Source organism: Pelodiscus sinensis, chromosome 3 (assembly GCF_052426305.1).
Source record: "Pelodiscus sinensis isolate ZL-2025 chromosome 3, ASM5242630v1, whole genome shotgun sequence".
NCBI classification, from domain to species: Eukaryota; Metazoa; Chordata; order Testudines; family Trionychidae; genus Pelodiscus; species Pelodiscus sinensis.
The window spans coordinates 78,828,294-78,842,598 of NC_143054.1; the positions used below are offsets into that span (position 1 = coordinate 78,828,294).

The following is a 14,305-nucleotide window of genomic DNA, read 5'->3' on the forward strand; positions in this document are numbered from 1 at the left end:
TACAGCTTTGGTGATATTGCTTGATTTTTTTTTCTTTAAGCGTGTTATTAAATGTACTTTTCTTTCAATAAGCAATGTGAGTTCAGAACCTTTAAGGACTTCAATGTAGATCTAAAATGCCTAACTCCCCTTTTAAGTCTTTGTTTTTCACAACAGTGAAGTATCTTTCAGGATTAAGGATTAACTAACCTGAGGTATCTGGACGTTATCTGTTGGTCTGCTTGTAGCATCTTTGTTGTACTGAGGGTCAAATTCAGAGGCTCCCGCTAAAACCATTATAAGCCCTGCAAAGCACAGCAAAGAAAACACAAAGAACACCTGACAAAAATTAGTTAAAGCAGCTCTTGTCTGCAAAATGGTCTTTCCACACAATACAACAGCTAGGAGGATACACTTAAGGTTTCTAAAGAAGTAGGCTTGTCACATGGTTGTAGTCCTAAAGGAGACAGAAGACCCTGGTCCCATTCCCCTAATAGCAGCTGAAGCTGCTGTGTAGACAGTCTTCCAATGTGCTTATACAAACTTCTCCTCACATCAACTGAAGTGGCTGGGATGGTCTCTCTCCACCCCCAAAAGCAGCAAAAAGGTGTACAAAAGGGAGTACACTATTTTCCCTTGAAAGTTTCTGTTCAAACATTGGCAAAGGTTTCTGGTTCAAATGAAGCCACAGAAATCACCCTGAACTAATGGCTCTGGTCTTGTGGAGCTGGGCCTGGCTACACAGTCTGGGCTTTGCAGCCTAGCACAAAGATCAGGCTGCTATTCAGATACAAACTCGACAAACCTGAGGAGTGCTGTGACCTCATGTTTCTGGTAGCAGTACCAAGAATGGGAAGATGGGTCTAGCCATGCAAAACAGGCACTATGGTAGTGCATGAACGAGGTAGCTGCGGGGGGGGGGGCTCGGTTTTTAGCCCTCTTACCCACCGTCTCCTCTCCTCACCAGGCTGGAATTAGGATTGCAGTACCAAGCCAATGGGTTCTGCTGTAGGTAGTCAGTGACACTCAGCAGTTTGGTAGAGCACACAACCTCCTGATTCAATGAGCATCTGCTCTTAGTTCAAGAAGTCAGCTTTCAAAAAATTACACTGCACATGCGTGAGTTTTAAAAATAATACATTTCTTTTAATACAGGGCATGGTAAATTCAGCCTAATAACCACATCTAAATAACTGGATATCAACTTTCATCTCTACTCTGGATGATCCATGTGTCTCCAGAGTGGGACAAATCTGTGAACTTTTTACTTGAAGACAAGAATTTTTAAGGTAAACAGATACATTTTCATATTATTCTTTGTGCTAAGGTCTACAGAACTATTACCATGGGATTGAGATAGCGTCTCCAGGATACACACAGCAAGATCAGACTTTAAATGTGAATACCCAAAATGAGGTCGATTGTATACACATATCTTCTTCCTACCTTAGTGCCCAGAAGATGACATCTACCAAATGAAAGGAAGTGGCTTTGTTATAGACTGAATGACGAATATATAGAATTTGATGATTTTTATATTGATTGTCATATGGCTATCAAGCAGATCTCAACAGGAGACATGATTAATCTCAGAGAAGAATGTCATTACTCCTAAGGGCTGTACTTCATTATTAACCAAAGAAGATTTTTTTTCCCTTGAATTTATTTAGGGAATGAATGCTATGACCGTTGTAAGGACTACCTGTCTGAAGTCACAGTACATTGGCGATATCTTCAGACATCGAAATCATTCAAGCTGATTGAAGAATGCAGACATCAGAAGGCTTACTCTACTAGAGTCGACACTTCCTGCAGGGGGCTGACCCAGTGGCCACTGTAGAACCAGAAAAATTGGAGGGAACTTCAAGAGATGATACATTCCCCTGCTGCCAGTCACTGTGAAGTCTGGTTCTGGCCATAACCTACAAACATCTTGAAGTATATGCTGTAATAGATCTGTGGACCTTAGCATGAAGAAAAGCAAATCTTTTGAATTAAAATATGCAGTCAAAGTATACTCCTTGCTCACAGTGATGATCAAGTCATCTACTTCTTTAGTCCCTTAATCCTCAGAGAAGGGAAAAGAAATCTTTTAATAACTATAAGACACCCAGGCAACACACTATGATTCATTCCCAGTGTGTAGACTTCACTACAAGTTAGCTTGAATGTGCTAACTTTAACTGCACTCGAGATAGCATAATGCAGGAGAGAGAAATCACATTTCAAAACAAACACTCCAGTTACATAAAATGATTTGACTGACATCAACAGATAGGAGTATCAGTGATGAGTTGCTATAACTCAGGTTGTTGCAAATGGAAAACACTAACATTTTCTACCGCATTTACTACTCAGATTTCAAAACACTTTACAAAGAGATGGATAAGTATTGATATCCCCTCTAAAGATGGGAGAGAGAACTCTGGAAGAGAAAAAGCTAGTTTGCCACCATATTTAATTCAACTTTTTTATCCTCAATTTTAAGACCCTTCACAGCTCTGGTCTTTTCTTCTTTATTCATTTTTCTTTTGTCCCACATGCCAGCCTCTCCACCTATGATGCTGATTTTATACCATTTAAAATGGTCCTCTTGGTAGAGTGCAAACAAAGGACTCAAGAAAGCCAGGTTCAATTATCTGCTCTACCATAAAACTTTGTGCAATCTTAGTAAATTGGTGTCTCTGAGCTTCAATTTCCCATCTACAAAATGGGGATAGTAGTTCCTCTCTGCTTCATAATAATGTTGTGAACATAAACGCACTGGATTGTGAGGCAATCTAATACAACAGCAATAGTAAATAGATAATGATAAACTTTAGTAGAGCCCTGTCAGATTGATTTCGGTAGGCCAATGTGCTCACCACCCCTGCCTGGCAACCACCTAGGTGACTGATAACTGTCCCTAGCTTTGTGAGTTGCAGACTTGGTCCTCCAATGGAAGGGCTCTCTACTCTATTTCCTCAGTTAGCCCAACAGAAGAAGTTCTCTTTCTGCTTTGGTGTATGTTGTAAGGTACATCTGTTCCTCTAGTTTTTTTTTTCATGGCAGGGGTTAAAAGCAGGGAGAGTTTAGTTGCTATTCTATTGCTAGGAAGTTTGTATTTTGACACACCATAGAGTATAGAAAAATATATCATAACTTGCTCAAAAAATTCTTTCTTCAAGCAGGAAAGACTACAAACCCATTACAATGCATCTTACCCCTGCTCGCAGTTCCTTAGAAGCAGTATCAGATTTTCAATCATGACAGGCAGGGAATAACTACAGCTGAGACCTAGCTAGATAGAGAAAGCTCTACAAAAATAATTTTGGAAGTAATTCCTTTATACTTTAATTCACAGGCTATTAGGTAGAACAAGAAATTCAGATAAAATACTTCCTACTGCAGAGTATCTTCAAATTTCTCCCTCACCTTCCAGGGTTTCCTCCATTCCTTTGTAGCATAGAGGGAGAGTGGCACCAATGTTCTAAGGGTGTGTCTAGACATAACGTTGACAGAACTCAGCAGTTTTGTCGATGCTGGTAAACCTCATTTTACGAGGCATAACGCCTTCTGTCGACAGAGTTCTGTCGACAGAAGGTGTTATTGCATGTAGGGTTGTGTCTAGACTACAGGGTTTTGTCGACAAAGCAGCTTGCTTTGTCGACAGAACTGAATGTAGTCTAGATGCTCTTTGTCGACAGAAGCTTTGTCGACAAAACCCTGTAGTCTAGACGTACCCTAAGATACTAAGATATCTGTGAAAAAGGAATCTAGAGAGAGAACTGCTGCTGTGCTATAGAAATAAAGTGTAACTGAAAAAAATCATTGATGAGATTATATACAACGGGCAGACTTCACTCTACGTTAGCTTGAATGTGCTAACTCAACAACACTGGAGTTACACTCAGTGATTTGACTGACATCACACAGTGACTGAATTAGCAGATTGAAATAGATGTTGAGTTGTTAGAACTCAAGTTGTTGCATCTTCTAGCTCAATCTTAACGCAGCACTTAACTTTATTCAGTTTTGTGTGTGTGGACAGAGGCCAAGTGAGGTAACACTAAAGCTAACTGTACTGTGAAGATATCTTTAATTGGCTCCTTGAACTTTACAGAGGTTCCCTAAGTCTCTGATCAGAGAGGACTAGGGGAAGTCCTGTCATTTCACTAAATTCCGAAGTGAGAAAGGCAATGATACATAAAGCCTGATTAACACCTTCCTAAAGAAGACATAGGAAGCAGTGGGCCAAGAGGCTCCTTACAGTCAGCTTGTTACTCCATGTCTGGGCTGTTTTCTCTCTCATCCCTCACCAGCTATAGGAGGGTGAAAAAAGCAGTGGGAACCAGGTCAAACCATGGTGTGAGCAAGGTCTTGTTAACACAGGCATTTTTGTGCTTTTCCTTGAAATCCCTATTTCTCAGGTTGCTAGTTAAGTGTTTCTGGCAGAAAAATGCCTTAGACAAGCTACAAGAAGCTGCTGGAGTATGAAAAGTAGTGTTTCCTGCAATTTTGCTGTAGAGCCCCAAACCCTAAACAACAACCCAGCAATTCTTAGAATCCAGGAAATCCATTGTTAAGAATAAAGAGGACCCGATTTTAATTATTTTTTGTTTTGTTTTCTTGCTGCTCTGAGGTGTGTTAAACCTTCAGTTTTTGTAGGAAGATGGAATTATCCTGGTCTTCAAAGGTGCTTTGATTGACAAGTCTGATTCTGCTGCAAAAGAGTTACTAAGCAGGGTAAGATCCATTAAGAGAGTTCTGTGGCATTTCCCTATACAGATGATTTTTTAAAGTAGACAGAAAATGGGTACAGCATATACACATGGAATGAACAAGCCATCTGAAATGGACATTCCATATTTTGACATGGAACAAGGTTTTACAGTTGAAGTCTTTCAGAGAAAATATTTAGAATGACAGACTTGACTATAATGTTATGAGTGGTACCTTTAATTCTACATTTAACTTTTTGGTAAGGTAAATGTTTGAAAGTATTCTGGGTCCCCAGAATTCTAGGATTTGGGATTTTTCTAACAGTAAGTTTATGAATGACAACATGTGACAGTGATTACAGCAGGAGCAAAGGGGGCATAGAGACCAAGGTTACAATTCTGATTAGCAGTGACTCAACATGTGACCGTGGAAAAGTCAGCTCCTGTGCCTCCGTTTCTCCAACTTTACATGGGATTAAATTTAAACACTCATGTGAACTACTTAGATATTCAAATGAAGAGTGCCAGCTCCAAGCAGTTTAAAATGCAACTTTGTACCAAGTATGAAGTAGAAGCAACACCGATATTCACACTTCACACTATTTTCTCAGACGCCTTTTTTACTTACGTTTCAGATCCATATTTCGTGTTTTATAAACAAAATACGTATAAATTTGAGTTGTGCGGATAAGAATCTGATCTCCACTGTAGCGTATTGATCGGTACCACCAAGAACCCTAAGACGTTCAATAAGGATAGAGTGTGTTAAGGATTAATCTTTTAATTATAACTATCAAATACTATAATACATTAACACACATCGAAACGGCTTTTCAATTAGTGATTTATTGAGAATCAAACTCCAGAATTCATATCCCACACAAAACAATGAGATTCACACTACAAAGTCTGAATTTGTCTCAATAGTCATGACGGAACAATATCAATTCAATTTCAGTTTTGTAAAAAATCAGCTTTTATCATCTCCAATACTAAAGGTCATTCTAATGTTTTATAAGTTACCAAAATTACACCCCTGAAGTTTTAATAAAGGTTGCAAGACTGTTAGTACACACCAGCCGGAAGGTGAAACTGACTAGAAATAATTTTGTATTTATTCTTCAAGAAATCTATAACAACAGTATAAATTATGTAAAATAATTTTTAACTTTTATTTTTGTCTCTCATAGCTGAGCATTGCAAGCTTAGGAGATTTACAGCCATGCCTTCCTTTCCTCCAAACTTGGGGGACTTCCAAATTTAAACAACTACTTCAGCTTTTAGGGTTTTTAGTTTTTCTAGCTTTTTCTTACAGAAACAGCTTTACAACAAACTGATTGATACAAACCAGTCACAAAACTTGAAAGCTAGTCACCCAAGTCTCCTGAAGACAACAGGTCATTCATAGGTCCCCCACATATGCACTTACAGTGCATTTTCTTATTTGTGCCCTTTGCTTTAGCTTCTTCAGAACAGAGTTTTTAAGTAAGCCAATCAAGGACCACTTGGCTAATGAGCCAAGACAGTTTGCAATAATATCAGCAAAATATGAATGGTCAAAAAAGGTTAAGTTCAACAGTCTGATGAACTTGTACACAGAGATTCATAAAGATCCCACTAAACCTTATAAGCGATGCAAATGTTTATACATATGCTCTGAAACAGCATTCATGTTTCATATATTAATTATTTTATGTTTATAGTGTGAGCAGATTTATAAATGGGAATAGAATACTACCTGATCTATGGGAGGAATGCTTATATAATTTTGACAGATAGGGGAAAAGAAGATGGTGCCCAATCGTCCCTTTTACATTTTCTTTTGTCTTCTCTTTTCCTTATACCTGCTCTCACCTATCCTCCTATCTTCTCCATTCCTTAACCCATGGCTTCTCCCCCCTATAACCAATATTGCCCTACTGTTTCCTTGTACACCCCCATTCCATCTGTTGTCTCCTGTTTCAGATTTAGATTAACAACTTTCTGGGAGCAAGGAAAGTTTTGATCTATGTTTGTACAGTACCTAGCACGATCAGGTCCTAGCTCTTGTCTGAAACTCCTAGGTACTACAGTAACAAAAATAATTACATTTATTCATTCTATCACATACACTCGTTTCTGTCTTCCCCACTTGTTCACTTTCTCCCATATCCTGCCACAATCTAGTGCTGCCCTATAGGGGAGATAAGGCCAGCAGAAGTATGGTCCCTCCCTAACCTCCAGTCTAGTTCAGTAGCCACCTACATCAGTAGCAGTGGAGTTAAGCTGCCTATAAACTGGCCACGTGTAGTAGTACCTAGGATCTCAAAATTTCCACACAAAACTGTGCATGGGGAAAGGAGAGTACAAAGGGAGTTTTTAGAGGGAGAATCCAACGGGGAGAGAGAAAGCTTTCACACAAAATTAACAGTTAAAATAAAATTATTACTACACAAAATAATAAAAAAAATCTTACTATATATTTTAGAAACTGTGTGCGTCTGTCAGTCTGTCGGTCTGTGAGTATATCTGTTTAAGAACTGCTCCTAAATGGTAAGAGCTAGAACTACCAAATTCCGTATCTTATCATAACTTAAAGCAAGGTCAGGGTTGGTGGTGCCAGGACAATGGGATATGCCTGGAATCAGATTTTTTCTATAACATGGAAAGGGAATGGTCTGATGGCAGGAACAGTTATGCTCTGGAATGACCACGGGGGGAGGGAGGAGGACGGCAAACATGTGAGACAGTTATACTACAAAGAGACCACAAAGGGGAGGCTGCACCTGTAAGAGTGGCTGAGTGGGGACAGGACTCTGCACATGGCCAGCCATGGGTGAGTGGCCCCCTTATCCCAAAGCTGGAGCCCAAATCACCTCCCTTGCCAGCCCCAAACCCCACCCCTCAGCCCCAAACACAGATTGGGGGAGCCCCTGCAGCCAGCAGCCTCCCCAGAGAGCAGCTGCCAGCTAGGGCCAGGCAACAGAGCCCCTGCTGCCACACGCCCCACAAACACCAGCCACTGGCTGGGCAGTGCAGGTCCACAGACCCAGACAAGAGTCACCGGCCATATACAGTGCAGCCACAGACGGCCTTGGGGCTTCCCTGCCCCCTCAAGCCCCTGCCCTGACCACCCACTGCTCCCTGCCCTGCACCCACACCCTCTGCGCTCCCTCACTCCTACATTCCCTGCCCTGCTCCCCCACACCTCCCAACTCCCTGGCTCTGATTCCTACACCCCTCTGCCCTCATTTGTGCACTCCCCTACTTGCTGCTCTGACTCCTGTACCCCCACACCCTAATCTGATTCTAGTATCCCTCCTCCTGCCTTGAGCTCCCTCCATACCTCCCAAACCCCTGCCTAGTCTCCCCCCGCCCACACAAACACTCTCAACCCCTGTCCTGAGCCTCCCCAAACACTTCCCAAACCTTTTCCCTGACTCCTGCTCTCCACTCTCCCTGCCTGAGCCCCCACAATGACCTGAGCAATGCCAGGTAAATCCTCTAATTTTAATCCTTTAAAATTATAAAAAAGGTAATCAAGAGAAATTCAAACACCAACTTGTTCCATCCATATCTGAAGTAATTCCCTATAATTCCTTATTTCAAAGTTTAGGTTCAGCCCTGGGCCTCCAGCAACAACCCTGAATTTACTCCAAATGCCATTGATGAAAGATAATCTCCAATTGTGAGGAATGAGAAGAGAAAATGTGCAGCAGAATAAAAACAGTATTAGAAAATTTTCAGGATAGTCAATGTTTCCTGTTAAAACCCCAGCTCTTGTAACCCTGAGAATCTTTACTTCCGTTCTAAAAGTGTTTCAGAGAAAAGCCTGACAAAATGCATCCTGGAAAAAGTCAAATGCCAAGAGTCAGATGAAAAAGAATTCAACAATATTTAAGCAATTTAGGTTATCAGTTAATATTTTGAGACCCTGACTCATGACTTCTGATTGCCTGAGGATGGTAATATTGTGTATATATAAAATATATGACAAAGCAAATTCCCCAACAATGGGTTGTGAATTTCCACAGAATTAAGCACCATGATATAAGCATCCTTTTTCATACAAGCTTTTCTGTAAGTGCACTTGAAATGAAAGCACACACAGTTACTAGACCGTATACAAAGCTGTTTTAGGAATAACATCTGAGCTTCTCATTCCTCACTTTCATAAAATAGAGATTTCTCCCTTTATTTCAGGTAATACTCACCACAACAACTGGAAGAATAACCATAAATGCTACTCCGTACACAAGCAAAACCTAAAAATAAAGAGATCTGATAAACACAAGTCTATTTTAATTTCAGTTATTTACTACTAGTCATTATTAGTTATATTACAAAAGAGAAGTTTTCTTATGTACATATATATTTACCAAATTTATCGCTGTAGCGCCATCTTGTAGCTTTGAAGGGTACAATAACTAAACAACATATCACGTCTGTCATTTTCCTCAGTTAAATATGGTAAGTGTTTTGTATGAGTAAGTTATTTAAAACATTCAAGTGTTGTCATGGGTAGATTGTTTTAATTATCCAAAATTTGTCTGTTAAGTAGTGTTTTTAAGGAGAGGTACTTAGCTATTCTACTCTTGAGCAAGCAGGTGAGAATCAGCACTCAGCTATAACATAACAGAAAGGATATTTAAACTATGGGTGCAGAATTTCTAGGGCACAAGTTACATGGAAATAAGACATTTACCTGTTTCCACAATTCAGGGGTCAGCAACCTATGGCTCAGTAGGGAGCCAGATATGACTCTTTTGGTGCTCAAGCTCAGCCCACCCACCCCATATTCCCATGCAGCAAGGAGCCCGTGCTGGCACTTCAGCCTCACCCCCACTGCAAGATTGAAAGGCCAGTGCTGGCTACCTGGGGGGGGGAGGGGCGGGTCTGGCTCCCCACTAGATCCAACTGGTGGGGAAAGCAGCAAAGCCAGAAATGGTTCTGCACGCTGCCATTTCCCTTCCCCCAGCTGGGGGAAGAGAAGTGCAGGGATGCGCTTCCTGGAGGCTTTAGGTAGAAGGGGAAGCTGCAGCGATCCTGACCTGGCCCTTCATCCAGCCAATGCTGCCCGAGTGCAGCAGCCCAGCCCCTAGCCAGGTAAGGTAATCTGGAACCTACCCCACATAATCTATTTCCCACCCCCAGCAACCTGCTCTGCCTCCTGCACCTACTACATATCCCAACCCCCTGCCCTGAGCCCCGCATACTCTCCAACCCTGACTCCTGCACCCCCAGCAGCAGAAGTCCCATTAAATAAAGTCTGACACAGTACAATGTTTCATTTACACTATTATTAATCATCATGTCAATTATCAATAGTATTAAGTTGTATATTTTCAGTCATGCAAATAGGCATTCTTACACATCTCTTTGTTGATCACTTGTTCTGAATTGTTATGTAGTTTGGATCTTTGGTTTGAAAAGATTGCTGACCCCTGCCATAACTGATGTTCTTTGAGATGTGTTGCTCATGTCCATTCAACATAGATGTGTGCGCTGACCATATGCACCGGTGGCAGCAGATTTTTCGCTTAGCAGTACCTGTAAGGGTGCCCGCTCAGGTGCCCCCTGAAGAGGCACACATGCCACACTACATACGGCATATCTGGTTCCCTTGACCCTGAATTATTTCTTGCTGGAAAACTCCAACAGCGGGGAAGGAGGCTGGGACGTTGAATGAACATGAGCAACACATCTTGAAGAACACCAGTTACAGAAAAACATAACTGTCTTTTCTTCAAGAGATTGCTCACGTCCACTCAACGAAGGTGACTGCAAGCAGTATGTCTGAAGGTGGGAGGAGTTCACTGACATGCCAGCTGCAACACAGCTGTTTCAAAGGCAGCATCCTTTCAGGCTTCATGCATCAGGATGTAGTATTGCAAAGGTGTGCACAGAAGACCATGTTGCAGCTTTACAAATGTCCAGGATAGGAACACTAGCAAGGAAGGAGGCTTGTGCTCTGACTGAGTGAGCCCTGACAAGTAGGGGTGTCTGAGCACCTGTCAGCTGACTGGATAACCTCCTGTATTTGGTCTTCCTATTAGAGACCCTTTGTGTGGATACTGGGAATCCCTTTATTCTTTCAGCACAAGCAACAAAGAACTGGAACGACTTACAGAATGGCTTTGTTCTATCATTGTAGAAAGCAAGGGCCCTGCCGACATCCAGAGCATAGAGTCATTTCATCTTGTTGGTCACGTCAGGCTTTGGGGAGAAGACCGGGAGGAAGATATCCTGCCCCATGTAAAAAGCTGAGACCAACTTAGGTATGAGGGCAGGGTGTGGTCATAGCTGCACCTTATCTTTAAAGTTGACTGTGTATGGGGATGCGAAGTCAAGGCATACAACTTGGAGCCCTTCCTACCTAACAATCTCCATGAGGCAGGACACCTTACAGATGCAGAAAGAAGTACATGGTCATGAGCTCGAAGAGCAGTCCACTAAGCATGGAGAGGACCAGGTTAAGTTCTCATTGAAGAATGGGGACCCATACACGTGGAAATAGCCACTCAAGTGAAAAAAAAATCCAGGACGGTTTGGACAGAAGCAGTCATGGGGTGACACCATACTGGTCAGCTCACACCAAAAATTGAGTCCATTTGGCTATCAACGGTCCCTGAACCGCATCTGAACAGGACCATTTGTTCACATTGCACCATGGAACAGCCACGACATAAAGTGGAGTTATGGCAGGTCCAGGTGGAGAAGGCAGCCGTAATCCAGAGAGAGCAGGTCTGGGTGGAGCAGTAGGGCACACCATGAGGCTCATAAGAGTGGCATACCAATGCTGCCAGGGCCATGCCAGTGTGACAAGAATGATCTTGGTCTTGTCCTGTTTGACTTTCACCATGACCTTGGCAATCGGAGGAAACGCACAGAACAAGCTGCCTGATGAGGAAGGAATTCACCAGGAACTCTATATCTGCTCGGTGTCTGAAGCAGAAGTTGTAGTACTTTGTGTTTTGTACTGTGGAGAAGAGGTCCACCTGAGGAGTGCTCCACTTCCAAAAGAGCATGGTGGTAACTTGCAGGCTAAAAGCCCACTCATAGTGAGGGGAAAACTGCCTGTTCAGCTGGTGGGCTAAGAGATTCCATGAACCAAGGAGATGGCAAGCCTCCAGGTGAATGTTGTGTTGGATGGAAGTGCCAAAGGCAGATGGCTTCCCAACAGAACGTGCAGAACTAAGCCCCTGTCCTGCTCCCTGCCGGCTAACATAGAACATTGTGGCAGTATTGTTTGCAAAGGTCTGGACCACTGCCCACCAGATGAGGGAAGAAGCCCTGTGAACCGCCCGCAGTTCCTTGACAATTATATGGAGGGGCACTTCCCACATCAACCAAGTACCTTGGGTCCAGAGATCGCTGAAATGGGCACCCCTGCCCTAGTCCAGTGCATCCAAACATTCCTGGGACTCATCAACAAGGCCAGAGAGTCGAAGACCTGGGCTGGAACCATCACCGCCCTTTCAAAGGGGTTTTGAGAGGATGTATATACTGACGCCAGCCAATAGGGAATCACATCCACAACCTGGCATATTTGACAATATAAGTGAACACCACCATGCGCCCAAGCGGTTGAAGGTATACATACCATGGCCATGATGGTTGGAGAAGTGCTGAGCCAGGCTATACTGTCCATGGGGGCATGGAGCTTGTCTGAAGGAAGACCCCACCAAGTTGAGTGGAGTACTGTGCCTATAAACTCTACGCGTTGGAGCAGCACTAATTGTGACTTTTCTGTGTTTACCAACAGGCCAAAGTGATGTCAGAAGCCGGCCTCGATGAGTTAATTGTCCAGGTAAGGGTAGATCTGCACCCCCTGTTGTGGCTGGTGGCTGCCCATCTCAGACATACATTTGGTAAATACCAAGGGGCTGTGGCAAGTTGGAATGAGAGAACTGTGAAATGACAGTGGTTTGTCCCCATCACAAACTGCAGGAAGAGTTATGTGCACCTCAAATATCTGCACATAGAAATATGCATCCTTGAGATTGAGGGTGGCATATCAATTTCCTGGATCTAGGGAAACAATATGGAACCTGAGCCTCACCAGGTAACACTAAGCCACGCAGGTCCAGAATGGGACAGAGCCTCTTTTGGCTTTGGGATCACTGTGCTGAGGATCCAGCGGTCCATAGTTGAAGAGCACAAGACAGGGAGGAAAAGGCACAAATGGCTGGAGAAGAGTACAGGGGAAGGATCCTGCTGTCTGACAGGATGTCATCTTCAATCATACCCTCAAAAGAGACACTTGGAGCAACCTTAGGATGAGAGGACGCTGTTGAGTGGTAGAGTAAGGCTTAGACTGTTTTTTCTTGAACCCTTTATACTTGCTCTGCCCCAAGTCCTGATGGGGTTAGGAAGGCTGGGCATGCACGGATTGAGGTTTAAATTTCTTTCACGCCGGCCCCAGGATGTACAGCCTAAGTGTATGGAGGATGGTGCAAGAGTCCTTCAAGCCATGCAACTTAGTGTCTGTCTGTTCTGCACACAGGGATGTCCTTCTTGCTGTGCCTCAAGAGAGAAGCCAGAAAGAAGCAACCAGATGCCCTTTGCATGGAAACTGCCAAATCCTTAGACCAAGCCACTGCGGCGGCCACATCCAAGGCTGCTTAGAGAGCTGCTCGAACAGCTGTCACCCCCTTCATCCACAAAGACCTGAAACTCCTTCTTTGAGTCCTCTGGAAGAGAAACCTTGAACTTACTGATAGCTTGCCATATGTTCACCTTGTACCAAGAGCTGAATGAGGCACAATGAATAAATGTTATGTTCCAATCAATCAAGCATCTTCAAATTTTTATTTTTCAAGATTGTACCAAGCTGGCCTTGCCTCTCACAGTGGTTGATAGTCTCTATCACCAGAGAATTGGAGCTGGGGGGCAAATAAAGATACTTGTGTCCCTTTGCAGGTACAATGTACTTGCATTCTGCCCACTTAAGAGATGGGGAGAATGGAGGAGGGCATTTGCCACAGGGCCATGATGATTATGGCTACCCTGTCATGGAGGGATAAGGCTTGGGTTAAGGCTGCCTGTTACAGCACCCCAAAGAGGGTATCCTAAGAGTCCTTGAGCTCCTCTTGAGGTTTGAAGTTGGTGGCCACCTTCTTAAGGAAGTCTTGGTTGGCCCGAGCATTGTCCAGGGGAACTACCAGAAGGGGACTCATGAAGGCCTCATCCAGAAGGGAGGAGGAAGAGACCTGCACTGGGGAACTTCCTCAGAACCAAGGGAGGCCAGAGGTTGTGCCTCTGCCTCCTGTACACCACCAGGGGGGTGGGAGCCTTCAAAGCCTCAGGTGCCAGAGGGGTTTAGAAGAGGCAGCAATGGCAGATGATGCCATCAACGTACAGCCTACTGAGCATGGTGTATCTGTGGCAGCACAGGGAATCCCACAAGTTACACGGGTACCACTAGGATGGCTAGGCCTGTGGTCACTGAGCAGTCTGGGAGCCCATCTACATTACTGGGGGTATCAAATGAGGTACATGAGCTGGAGGCGCTGAGGCTTGGTCCTAGGCCAGACTGACAGAGTATGCAGTTCCAGGGGACTAGGAACAAGGGCTGGTACTTGTGTGGTACCATGCACTGATACCGACACTCAGGATGCAGAGGAACATTGAGAGTGATCCTCTGG

At 43.5% G+C, this 14,305-nt stretch overlaps 1 protein-coding gene across 1 annotated transcript in view; it reads right to left on the reverse strand.

Annotated features, from left to right (window-relative positions):
• The window catches only part of SEC63 (SEC63 protein translocation regulator), a 126,203-nt gene that overhangs the window by 49,919 nt on the left and 61,979 nt on the right, over window positions 1–14,305 (reverse strand). Inside the window, exons 7-9 of the mRNA XM_075923967.2 lie at window positions 8,873–8,923; window positions 5,308–5,416; window positions 190–284 (exon numbers count right to left, since the gene is read on the reverse strand). Coding sequence (XP_075780082.1) covers window positions 190–284; window positions 5,308–5,416; window positions 8,873–8,923 — 255 coding nt within the window. The remainder of the gene's footprint in view (window positions 1–189; window positions 285–5,307; window positions 5,417–8,872; window positions 8,924–14,305) is intronic.